The sequence below is a fragment of the Acanthochromis polyacanthus genome, chromosome 23 (genome assembly GCF_021347895.1).
Source record: "Acanthochromis polyacanthus isolate Apoly-LR-REF ecotype Palm Island chromosome 23, KAUST_Apoly_ChrSc, whole genome shotgun sequence".
NCBI lineage: Eukaryota > Metazoa > Chordata > Actinopteri > Pomacentridae > Acanthochromis > Acanthochromis polyacanthus.
The window spans coordinates 13,413,426-13,426,739 of record NC_067135.1 but is presented as its reverse complement, the minus strand read 5'-3'; the positions used below and the strand labels follow the sequence as shown (position 1 = coordinate 13,426,739).

Here is a 13,314-nt window from a genome sequence, read left to right as displayed (position 1 = left end):
GCTTCATTTCTTGACCTGAGGTTTCTGAATTCAAAAAATGAGTTCATGTACTTAGAATTTCTTGGGCGATTGCAAAAATCAATGTCATCTGATGCTGCATTGGCAGATGTTTCCATCTTTGTTTTTTTTTTTGTTTTTTTTTTATCATTTTACAAGAAGGTCAGAGGTAAAAGTCATATAGTTTATCCAGTGAGAAAGTCTATTTAGACAGTTTATGTTTTAACTGTAAAATAGAAATTATACTAAACATACTGTAGTTCTTACGGCGTTTCAGTGATTTCTCTTACTCTTCTGACTCCCAGTGGTATTTGTTCATCATTATGCACTGTTTTGTGCAATAAAAAGCAACAGAATAAGGAAATTTAACCTTTCTGAGCTCCCTAGATAATGATGCAAAGCTGAACAGAATACAGAACAGAGATAAATTTACCCAGCTCGAGCAGATTATTCCATTAGAATGAACTGATGTCACCTCAAAATCTGAAGTCTTGGCTGACATGCTTTTAACACTGTCCAATTCTTTACCAAAAACTAGATTAGTGAAGCAAAAAAAGTGGCCAAAACTGAAGCTGGAGAGGCTGAAATACCTTTTGTTTTAGTTCCACTGGATCCTACATTTACCAAAACGCAGCCAATTTCCTTCCCACACCTCTTTGTAACTCCATGTCATCAGGTTTGTAACGCAGACTTACTCTCATAAACCTTTGATTTCTCATTTTCAGATGAAGTCAACACAATGAGATCACCAGGTGATGTTGTTTTTTCCAGACCTAAACACTCTAATCTGACCCACAGAAGGAATAACACACCTGCTTTCATAGTCTGAGTTCACCTCATGACATATTCAAGTGTGTACAGTCATTTGAATTTAAGAACCGCATGGCTATGGATGGGAGTGAGCTAATCGTAAAGAAACTCTGAAATTATAGGTTGGGGTTGAGGGGAGTTCCAAAATCATTTATCTTTTTACCCCCAGGCTATGTATTTTAAACCTCCACCTGAAAGTAACAATTGCATCATTGTAAGGCCAAAACAAACAACCTGGGATTCATCACTCTGTAGCACAGAATGGTCTGACTGCACTTCAGTATTATTCTAGCCTAGCCGCGCTAGACAACCCACGGCAACGAATTTAATTCTCTGCCAGGGTGGGTCTAGTTACCCTCCATAAGGCTCGAGGCTGGATTCTCCTAAAACTGGCTGGACCAATCACCATGAAGTGTAGAGTCAGAAGGCGGGCGTAACTAAGTGACGACAGAGGCGCGACGATTCTGACAGAAACAACCAACGCACAATAAACAGTTATCTTTCGACTCGGCTTTGGCCACAGCCCTTAAAGATTTGAAGCTAAAATTCAACTTGAAAGATAAACAAAGGACGGCACTGAAGTGTTTCATTGAGAAGAAAGATGTATTTGGACTTATGCCGACGGGATATGGCAAATCCTTAATATACCAGTTGGCTCCGCTGGTTGGGAAGCTAATGGGACTTAGCCACAATCCGCGGGTGCTCTAGGAACTACGTCAGCCTATTCGTTGCGCTGATTGGTTGTATACCTACCCAATTGCTGCAGAGTGATTTGAAAGACAACCTTTTAGCCCGCCTCCCTCCCTGTCGAGCGTTCCTAGACCCCTGTGTCTTAAGAGCTGGGTCTAGCGCGGCTAGGCTAGTATTATTCTGTTATAGGAGGAAAAATCCATCCATGCTATCTATACCCCCAAAAATCAGTAGTTTTACAAATGGTAATCTGACAGTGTTTTACAATAAAATTCACTATTTTTACTGTATTTAAATCTGCTAAAATGTCACTTAAAAAATAAACAAAATCAGAATTATAATTATAAATTCTGTATGTCAAGGATTGAAAAATGGTAACTAATTTCTCAGTTGTGATTTTACACATTTGCCCTGTTTTACAAACACAATCTTGGTGAACTAATTGAACATGCTGGCTAATTAGTTTGTCAACAATGTCAGAAACAAATTTTTCATTTACATGATGACTCTAAAGACAACAGCAAGAAAGGGGCATGGAACTGCACAACATGTCCACCTCAAAAACCTGCATTGTGTGGCAATAAAAGTACTCTATTTGTGTGTTTAAATCAACCATATATGTCAGTGTTTTTACAGATATTTGCTTTTATTTTTTGAAACCTTTTTTTTTTTTTTTTTTTTACAGTTTTTGCACATTACAATACTCCTTAAATTTAGTTACTTTTCTTCCTTGCACCCTAGTTGCCAGATTTTCTGCTTACTTTTTAGTTTTTTTAATGCAGATTTTTTTTTTTTAGACAGTGTGGCTTTTCTTTAAGCTAATTCCTTCATGAGATTCTTTAAGCCACAAAAAAAAAAAAGCTTGATTAAACTTTTTTAATTTAAATCGTGCAGGTCGGGGAGCGGCAGGGAACAAGCTGCCAGATCAGTGTATGGGTGTGGCATTGCACCTAATTTTTCCCAACGCTCCTCCTTGGGATCATAGCAGTGCACCCATTTGGAATCCGTCGCCGTGTTTGCTGAAAACCCTCCAACCACATACAACCGTCCATCCAGCACAGTCGCTCCTGGAGACACATGAGGCCGAGGAAGGGCGGGAAAAGAGGACCAGGAGTCATGTGTTGGGTCGTACAGCTCACAGAAGAGCTGGTCTCCAAAACCCATCCAGAGCGGCTGCAGCCCTCCGGCCACCACCAGCCCTTTCCCTGAAGCTAACATGACATGTCCTGCACGTCCGGCTCCTGCGGTCATGGCTGATCTGGGGAAACAGCCACGGGTAGGATGGTAGTTCCACATAGAGGGGAGGCAGCGGCGATGGGAGTCACAGCCTCCTGAGATGTAGATCTGTCCGTCCAGTACAGCTGCAGCATGACCACAGACAGCTATGTCCAGAGGATGAGCTGACCTGCAGGAGGACAATACCCAAATTAAAATATATCCCTTTAATTGACCTCTAAACTTTCTGTCGTCTGTAGATTTAGACGTTTGCTGAGATTTTGTTGGAAAGATCCTATGATGTCATTTTGTAATATGTTATGTTATGAAACCTCATGTTTTTAAGTTTACACCATAGTCTGTCAGTTTGTAATTCATCTGAAGCTGTGATTTTTACTCAAGAAATGCAGTAAAGAATGGCTAATATTCCAAATACACAGTGCAGCCCAAATGCAACAAGGATATTTTTGTAGATTTTATACTAATGAAGACTTAATAGAACCTAAAAATTTTCCCTGCTGCTCCCTGTAGAGCTTGCTACATTCAAGTCATGTCCAGATTTACCAAAAATGTACACAATTCTACAATATATAGCTTAGACATTCTTGTTTCTTCATGTGTGGTGAGCGTTATCTGCACCTCCAGGTGTTCTCCTCAGGACTGTAGTACTCCACAGCATCCAGGTATTGTCTGTCGTCATGGTTACCACCAAGCACAAAAACCTTCCCGTCCAGACACACAGCGGAGAAATAGTCCCTTTGACACAACATGTCAGGCAGCTGTTCCCACCTGCACAGCGTCAGGTCAAACCTACAGAGGGTCAGGTAGTTTCATTTAGTGTCCTTTCAGAAATTCTCTGTCGGATTTTGCATGTATGACTTTAAAAAATATGTTCTCTTTAATTAGAATTGGTTAAAAAAAATAATAGAAAATTCAGTGTTTTGTAGTACAGCTGCGGAGCCATGAGTGCCTAAGCTGCAACCAACGGTCATGTTACAATTTCTAATATAAAATAGAAATTAAGAGGAAAAATAAACAGTTAATCAATAAAATAAATGGCTCATAGCTCAAAAATGGCATACAGGGGAGCAAGTAGTTTTTCAAAGATACATTCAGCAAAGTGAAATATCTTTTGGTGTGCATATTAGTGTGAAAAACACTGAGTTTGTACAGTAGAGGCTGTAAAAATGTAAAATTAAAAATATCTACTGCATGGATAGTCCTCATTTTTCCAGTATTAGGAACGCATGTGGGCAGGATGTACTGTATATGTTGATGCCAAATTATTTTTTTATTTTTGTAAAATGACCAAAGAAATTCAGTTTTTATTGTTCCCTTTGTTTTTTGTTTTTGTTTCTGTTTTTTTGTTTTAGAAAAAAAAGATGTATGGCATTTAAACTCGTTATGTACATTTTAGAGTTTTTCTGCCAATATCCATGGTTGTGCTGTTTCCATTAAGGTGCAGGACTTCATTTTTCACTTTATTGCAGTGAGAAATGAGCCCATTGTAAGGTTAGCAAAATATATAAATAATAAATAAAATAGGCAGAAGCTATTTGAGGTTTACAGGGTTAATTGTTATGGCAATGGACTACATTTACTTTTTCCAATCCTCAATATCACAGGTGAAAGCAAACAAAACAATAAATTAATTACAAACTATGAGAAAAATTTATTAGCAAAAAAAAAAATTATATCTAGGACGTAATCTTTCACTGACTGTTGATCAGTTTTAATGAGTAAATGAGTAAATGTATAGAAAATAGGAAAAGACCGGAGCATCTGGAGTGACGTCACGTACGTGGGCGTGGCCGAGGCCTGATTAGCGTCTGATGCAAAACACCTGTGAAGGTGTTTAATTGTAACACTCGAGGAGCCAGAACGGAGATTTTTTTTCTTTTTTTGTTTGTTTGTTTCTTATATAGCAGTAATTTAGTAATTTTGATGTGCTAATTCTTAAGTATGAAGTAAATTGGCTGTTTTAAGGAAAATGTGGCTGGAAAAAAAGCCAGAAGAACCTCCAGACACCAGCAGCTTCACAGGAAGAGACGCTGCATCAAGCTAGTTACCTACACTCCAGCTCTACAGCCATGGGTGAGTCAAAATCCCCTACAGTGCTCTTGTCAGTGATGGAAGATAACTAAGTATGTGTCCGCAAATGCTGTATGTAAGCATAATTTGAGGTAGTGCTTCACTGTTTCTGAAAGGTACGTGTCTACAGAAGCACATAGGTTTGTGGTTGAGTGAGAAAATACAGTTTTTGTTAGTTTTGGGTGATAACAAAATTGACTTCTCAACAGATTTAGCACTGAGCCCCACTCATGTTGCACATTTACAGCAAAAAAAAAAAACAATATGGTGAAAAATGATGCAATAGAATCTGACATATTGTCTTGTATGTCCTGTAAGTTTAGACTGTCATGCAACTCTTTTTTCATATATGCAGTGTTTTTCCACAGCACCTGTAAAACACAAAGAATTCCCCTTAAAAATAAACCAGATCTTATTGTACAGTGGTGACGTCAGCACACACGCCATCATAGGTTATTAGTCTTGCATGTTTGCTTTCTTAATGGACAAGATATAATATCTGGCAATAATAAGCTGTGTTCATGACAATTTTGAAAAGTAACAAAGATGTTACAAAGATGTTGTTTTGTGTTCTCCTGTAAGCCTCCTGCTAAGCCCTAAGATTCGTCTTTATGTTGGTGAAAAGTGTAACATGTTATTAATCAGCGACAGTTTGAATTATTTAATTGACTCAAATTATTTAAACTGCAAATCGGTGTTCTGAAATTCTTTGATTTTAAAATATCACAGATTTATCATTAAATTTTTGACAGCAGATGAGGAAAAACAAGGTATTTGAAGATAATACTTTTAGGTCAGATAGTCTGTGATGTTCATTTAAAATAGTTTCTGATCAAGTAATTCAAAGATTCATCAGAAAAAACAAGCAATTGTTCCCTATAAAAAAACATTACTACTGGGTCACTTGTTTCAACTCAGTGAAGGTGGTTTCTTGACCATCTTAGAATCTGTTGAAACTTTGATCTTTGGCATCAGAAACTGACATTTTCCCTTATTTTCACTTTCATCATTTTTCATCCAGTGAAAACTTTCAATAAATCTCTTGTGAGTGGGAGATGGAAGGAGATGTTCAGCAAGAGGATGCAGCTAATATTACAAACACGCCTTAGTTTTGTGCTTAAGACCTCTCAGACCTCAGATTCTGGATTTGTTCAAAAATTGTAAATGAAGTGGATTGCCTAAAAATTTGAAAAAAATGTATATATATCTGTAATATGTAGGATCTATGTGGTCAATGTTACTGTGGGAATGCTGTCTGAATGACATTACCAATACTTAGAAAGCTTTCTTATGTTAGCAGAAATGGGAGTTATGGTACACAGGTTTAAAAAAAAAAAAAAAAAAAAAAAATTAATATAAGTATCTTCTTGTGTGCAGTGTTTCAGTATCCTTCCATGTTGTCTTCATGCTAAAATATTTCATCTATTTAAGATAAAGGAACTTGAGGCCTTCCTTATTGAGACAGATTTGAAAATCACACAGGTATTTGTTACCTTATGTATACTCATTGTTTTCCAGTATTACCTGCATTCCCTCCATTCACCAGAAGCATCCGAACATCTCCTGAAAACCTGAAGACTCTCTCTAGGACACTTACTTGAAGAGATACGCACATCTGAAAGTGGCATCTCGTTCAAATTCCAACTTGCAAATGATTCATTGAATGAAAAATAATGAAAATGTTGGTTCAGCTAAAACAAACGAACAGATGTTGGTTTCAGATGCCAAAGATCATTGCAACAAAGTGTCAAGCCAAGAAGCTGACCTCCCCTAATCTCACTGAGTTGACATGGAATGAGCCTACTAGTCAAATTTGAAGAACATTTTGTTCAGTGGCTCTGTTTCTGCTTGTGTGAATACCATGCGCTTTAACACCTCCATACCTCACAGCAGACTTCAGGATGTCCAGAGCTCCGTAGTACCTGCGTCCTCCCAGAACGTACAGTTTGTTGTTGAGGAGGCAGACACAGTGTCTGAGCCGAGGCAGCTCAGGGATCTTCGTAAAAGCCTTCCACTCGATGCTTCGAATTAAACCAGACCCTCGGTGGAACTGTTGGGCGAACCACAAGGTCTGACTGGGAACCCTCTTCCTGAAGTCCTCATCCACAGTGTCCCCACCCACCAGAACCAGGACCTGAGGAGGAGGAGAAAGTGAATCTTGATGACTAATGTGACTGATGGATCAGTGAAGAGTTATGATTTAGATGAATCTATGTGCCTGGTTTGGGGTGCGAGGTTGGCATTCAGGTCCTCTGTAATTCCCCTCCATTAGGCTCTGCAAGGCCTCCAGTGTTCCTTTGGCCCCAGGACTCCTGTGTAAGAGGCTGCAGCTGAGGGCCTCCTGGAGCTCAGAGTAGCTGAGGAGGGGGATTCGAACTCGGAGGAGCAGGTTTGGAAGACATGGAAGTCTCTCTCTACGGTTGTCCTCCACCCAGCTCACTACTGTCCTGAAGACAACGATCTGAGTATGAAAAGGGACAAAAATTTTTAGACTGACATTATTATTTTGATAAAATTGAGGCATCAAAATTTGCACATTATGACCTGTTTGAAGTCTTGAAGAATATATGTTGTTCTCAAAGGAAAGATTTTATCCTTTAATCCTGAATTTGTGATAATGCATAGTCTGTATATTCTTCATAGTGGTGTTTGTCAGAATATGAAATAAGAATGCAAAATGGAAGACAGCTGGTCAAACACAAAAATTGTTTTTGACTTGTACTCATCTGTCACACTGTTGTTCTTGACTGGACCACCAGATGTCGCTAAAGGACAGTATTTTCAATCCTACATATTCTGTAGCAACTGCAATGTGAAAACAATGAAAAAAGTCCAGTGTACAGAATCGTTCAGCCATAGTTTTAAAATTAAATTAATTATCACACAATATTGAACAGTTCCTTAAAGGTCTATAAGCTTCAAAATTATGTGTCAACACTTAAAAAATTACTTTTAATTCAAATATATTTTGTTTTAAAACAACTGAATTCTGATTGTGTGAAATCCATTTTTGGATTTTAGATTAATTTGTAGAAATTATAGCTGCTGGCAAAAATTAAAAACCTACCTAGAAAAGTTCCAGAAGAGTGCACTCTTAATAGCAGAGGCTTGAAGTTGCAGTTTTCTTTTTTTTACCTGTCTGAGGATTAAAATGTGGAAATGTGGTAGTTGGAAAGTCACTTTTGCACCTTTCATTGTCGATCTTTATATAATTATCTTCAGACGAAAACGGTGAGGAGAGAGAAAAATAATAGTTGTAAATTGAACAGTTGCTAAGCTTTATAACATGCTTTAAAAAAAAAAAAAAAGAGGTAATGTTAAATATAGCATGTTCTCTATACTTTATTCCCATTGGATATTTAAATACATGATTGCAAGATTTGTGAAAGAAAATCTAGAACAAATTTAGATTAACTGTTTTGAGTTGCAAACATTATTTTGTTGAGTTGACATAATAATGTTGGTAATTGGAGAACCTTAATATTGTGTGTAATTTAAACTCCAATTTCTGCCTTTATTGATTTAACACGAAAGACTGTTTGGGATAATGAGTAAATTGGCTTCATATCTTGAACTTTCTTTACCATGAATTCAGGATTACAGTCCCCTTCTCTGTTTTTACATACCTGAGCAATATCCGACAGTTATGAATAATAAATAGAAATACCTTGGATTTCAAATTAAAAGCTAATTCCTTGAACTCTGTGTAGTTTGTTAGTTGAACATAATTGTATTATAAATTGTCATAACTCCAAAAAATTGATGCAAACTGCTGTGGTAGTTAGTTTTTTTTTTTTAAACAAACATTATGCTTTTATTATATTGCTTCATATTACATATAGAGGAGGACCAAATGGCAAGACTCGCCACCTATAACTTAAAATATTACCTCACTCTCTACATGCAATGAGTCTTTCTCTAACAGCCTTTCCAGCAGCAGGCAGGGGACATCCTTAAACTTCTCCCCAGCGGCAATAGACTGAAAATGGGCCAGGATATACTCCTCTGCAGCCTGCCCCAGCTGGACCAGCCCATAGGTCTCAGCTAGAACCAGCACATCCAGACAGGAGCCTTCATCCATTCTGTCCCGCAGGAAGTCCATGCACAGCGAGAGCGCCCCCTCCAGCTGGAACTGAACCAGTGCATCTGTAAGCTCCCAAATCCTGGTCCAGCCCAGTCTGAGCTGACCCGTGTAGATGAAGCAGAGGATGGATTCAATCACCCAGGATGGGACACCTCGCAGGCACACAACATCCTCACTGGACTCCCGTAACCCTCCGCACAGCAGCGCCCGGAAATAGTCCCCGCCTGCTGCCAACACCACACGGTGCGCTGAGAGAAAAGTCACAGAGACAAGACAAGATGTGTGGATGAACAATTCTACTGAGACTCAAACCACAGACCAGCGAAGGTCTTATGAAAAATGCATGTCCAATGAAATCACCAGCATTTCTGATACTGCAAATGCATGGATAGATTCCAATTTGTCACTGTCGCCTTTTCATAATCATTAAAATATCTGTTTTTGTCGTACTGTCATGCAGTTGGAAGTTTTTTGCTCTTGCGCCAGCACATGTTTAGTCAGCATGTGTCACAAAAATATGGCTTTTCACTGTCACGGAAAATGTTCCTTCTAGCTGATTGGGTAAAATAGTGAGTCATCATCTGAGTCTGACATGACTTTCTCCTCCTACCAGCATCACCGCCAGCTGATGGCAACAAATGTTTGACCTATTTTGGGAAAAATATATTGGGGAAATGTAGGAAATCTGTGACTGAGCAGGAAGAACATGCAGTAGTGCATGTACAAACTTGGGTGTTAGTTTATCAGGGCTAAAATGGTTTGAAATAGACACAATATACTTCACTATAGTGTCCAATTTTGGCTTACTTTGGTATTTCTAAGTTAGGCTACTTTAACTCCCGTTTTGTATTTCAAAGAGTAATATTGCACATTTCATGATAGAGCTTACAAAAATACAATGCAAACCGACTACTACAAATGGCGGTTAATTTACAAATTCAGATTTCACAGTAAAATCTGATTAAATTTGTCAAAAGTTAGCAATCTGTGGTTCAATGAGCCTTGTACGTAATCTACACAAGACACACAAAATGAATAAATAAATATGTGGCTTATCATGATGTTCACCTTGTGGTGTCGCAACATGCAGGATTCTGTCACTCAATTTCCTCTATTTTAATGACTTAAGTCACATTACTGCAAGGGTCAGAGTTTAAAGATGTGTGGTAGTTTGTCATAGACACGTAACTTTCACTATTTAGATGCCGGAAAGTCCAGAGAGCATTTCTCCTGCATCTATTTATAACTTTCTTCCTCACTCAGTCGCTCTGCTGCACACTTCTGTCACAAGAGGGCGTTTGTGCAGCAGTCTGCAGCCTCCATCTGCCTTTTCCTTTGTGGTTCTTGGTCGAGCCACACTGTGTTTTCTTCTAAAGGTTGCAATAGAAGCTCTTTGCTAATTCCAAGCCAGTTGGAGACCACTGTTGCTCATTTTCTTGTCATCTCACAATTTTGTTCTTTAAGGTGTGGAATAATAATTTAGTTGATAACTTAGTTTGATGAATCAAAACATGTTTTTGGTCATGTAGTGTGAATTTTGACACTTTACACAACTCAATAGATCACATTTTTAAACAGAATGCATTCTGTATATTCAGTTATTATAATACATTCATGTTTCATGTCAGTACATTCTGATCTGAAGCTGTTTATTATCAGTGATATTAGTAATAATTTTCTACTGCCTTCCAAAATGCATGTTGTAACTACAAGACTTTACATTTGACTGTTTTCAGGTCTGGTTCCTATAAGAGTTTTGATAATAGATTAAAAAAAAAAACAACTTAACCCTAAAGAAATGTTTTTGGAAAATGGACAGAAAAGATTGCATCTTGTTTATGCATATTTGTGCCTTGTGCAAACACAGACCTTAAATTGTCCTTAAAAATAATTGTGACCTTAAAAAGTACAGGGTCCACATGCAACTCTGCTGCAGTCAAGAGGATGTCGCATCTTACCTGAGTGTGTCTCTCCAGTCTCTGCTTTTATCGTGATATCACACCCTACTCCTCTCTCCCACATGTCCTTGATGACCGCTAAGCTCTTGTCTCTCTGTGTTGTTGGAGAGGTCGTGACCTTTGACATGCACCTTTCCCTCAGTCTCTCTATGTGCAGACACTTACAAGCATCCAGCACCTCCTCCATTACAGAGTCTTCACTTAAGTCCATGGTCACGTCTCCACAATATGCAAACTCCAGAATGGCTCTTAACCCAACTGGGGTCAAACAAGTTGCCATTTCTTCCATTCCAGTACCTAAAACTGCAGCAGGGGTTTGGCTTGAAGCTGCCAGCACGAGTCTGTGAGCTCGGAAAGAGTTTCCTTGGAGGGGAAATGTGCAGTCCACGAGTAGTTCTTCCATCCAAAAGCGATGCAGGTGAGCGAAGATGGTGTTGGAGTGCGAGGGGAGAATATAGGAGAAGAAACCTGAGTCCTTGTGGTGAGAAGGGGCTTTAGAGCCGGGCTTTGATTCTGTATCTGCACCACGTTTTTGGTTTCGGTGGAAAGGTTTTGTTGCTCGTTTTTGACTAGCATCAGCCATGTCTGTTTTACTTCTTCTGTCTCTTACTCCACGTCTTTCCATAATTTGATGTTGCATCTACTGTCACCTGATTCAGCTGCTTGTCACGATGCAGACATTTGCTGTCACTGTACCAAAAGAGGAGGGAAGGGAAGAGTCAAGATAAGGAAGGAACAGGAGGAACATATTCCTGGAAGTCACTCACATAGTCATTGCAGTTATTTACTTTGACATCAGACATGCATCGATTGTCCTAATGACCTCTGAGGTGTCGTCTTTGCTTTGTAAATACACACAACTGTTATCATGACTAACGCCTTGAAGAGGTTACGAGCATGTCAGCCTCTCTTTAGCAATGCTGCAACAGCTGATTGTGTCAAGACATAAACACTTATCTCTGTTGCTGTACTCCACAAAGCTCAATATATAAAGAACTGGAGTTAATTCATCCTTTTATCGTAAAGTAGCACCTCTGTATTGTAATTTTGCACTAAAAGGAGTCAAATGGTTTAAAGCTCGTTTTGGATCGAGGCTGTGCATAGACACCTACCTTGCTGTTTCCTCTACCAGTGTGGGTGTAACAAGTGACTTTGACCAGGGCACAATGGCATTGTGAGCATGTAGGGTGCACGAGGCAGTGGAACAGTTTTAATTATAGCATGGTTCTGGCACTATGAAGAATACTCTGCTAGAAGTTTCCGCCTTGAGAACATCACTCAGTATAGAGTCCTAAATACCCTATTTTTCTAAATGGAAAATATGACTCTGGGTTAAGAAAAGTGAACACTTGCCTGTATTTTAGCATTTTTCTGCACCTTCATACAGGTAATCGGGGTCTATCCTATTCCTGCCAATGCAGTAACTCAGAAATTTCTTCAAATTTTGTATCATTTACTCAAGGAAAAACTAAATACATTTTGGTGGTCAAAGCTCACTGTGACCTAAACATGGTTTTGGCCATCACTGAAGGATTCATGTATTTTGACCCATTTTTACACACCCAAAATGATGAAATAATAAAGTGATGATGATAATAATGACTTATAACGTACAAGTACTTTGACAGACAAGCCACAAAAGAGGAAATGGGAGGACAGAACTGAAAGCTGCTGAGTCCAAGCAACAAGAGAAAAGAAGAGAAGCATAAGTGGAAGAAATAATTAAACATGGTAAAAGATACAAACTGCAAAATTGTGATATTTAGAAGGAACCTATACTACAAGCTCCAACTGATCCTAAAAAAAACACATCTATAAAAGCACAAAAATGCTACTGATGGGCATTAAAATGAAGAAAGCAAATGTATGTGACTTGCAGAGCAAAATATTAAGAAAATAAGTAAAACCAGAAAAATAAGGATAAATTGATAAAATCAGTAAAAGGGGATAACGGAGACAACACCACATAAAAGTAAGTCTATAAAATGGGTTTTAAGAAATGATTTTAAAGAAGACACTGATTCTCCTCAGGTTGCTTTGGCAAAATCTTGGTCACATTTAAATTTAAACCTTGACTTTGAAACAATCAGAAGGGGCTCGCCTGAAGATCTGAGGCTGCCAAGTAGCTCATGTGGTAAACATTTCTGCTATGTAGCTCAAAGACAGGCTGTGGTGCACTTTAAATGTAATGAATAAAATCTTAAGTTCAGTTCTAAAATAAACAGTGGAGAGAAGCCAGGGCTGGGGAAATGTGATGTTCAAACCACTTATGACATTTTATATCCAAAAGGTTAAAGGCCAACTTCACAGTGACATTATAATGTTCAGAAAAAGTACTTTTCTGCATTATTTAACATTATTTCACATCAGAGCTCAGTAACAGTCAGACAAATGCCTGGTTGATGGAACAGTAATTCCATTTTTGTATTTTGTAAGTGTGTTGTAAAAACAAACATTTTTTCTAGACAC

General features: G+C 38.4%; 1 protein-coding gene across 1 annotated transcript; it reads right to left on the bottom strand.

Annotated features, from left to right (window-relative positions):
* Window positions 1–2,226: 2,226 nt before the first annotated feature.
* Window positions 2,227–11,428, bottom strand: LOC110970550 (kelch-like protein 33). The gene is made up of 6 exons (XM_022220842.2): window positions 10,846–11,428; window positions 8,693–9,135; window positions 7,022–7,264; window positions 6,687–6,937; window positions 3,352–3,522; window positions 2,227–2,902 (listed from the first exon to the last, which is right to left on the bottom strand). The coding sequence occupies exons 1-6, from the start codon at window positions 11,426–11,428 to the stop codon at window positions 2,374–2,376; spliced, it is 2,220 nt and encodes a 739-aa protein (XP_022076534.2). The 3' UTR covers window positions 2,227–2,373.
* Window positions 11,429–13,314: the final 1,886 nt, after the last annotated feature.

Excerpts from the sequence above, each read along its gene's own strand:
- LOC110970550 (XM_022220842.2), bottom strand. The coding sequence starts at position 11,428 with ATGGCTGATGCTAGTCAAAAACGAGCAACAAAACCTTTCCACCGAAAC. Across the intron at positions 9,136-10,845 it reads GACTGGAGAGACACACTCAG|CGCACCGTGTGGTGTTGGCA; the intron begins GTAAGATGCGAC and ends CTTTTCTCTCAG. Across the intron at positions 6,938-7,021 it reads AACCTCGCACCCCAAACCAG|GTCCTGGTTCTGGTGGGTGG; the intron begins GCACATAGATTC and ends CCTCCTCCTCAG.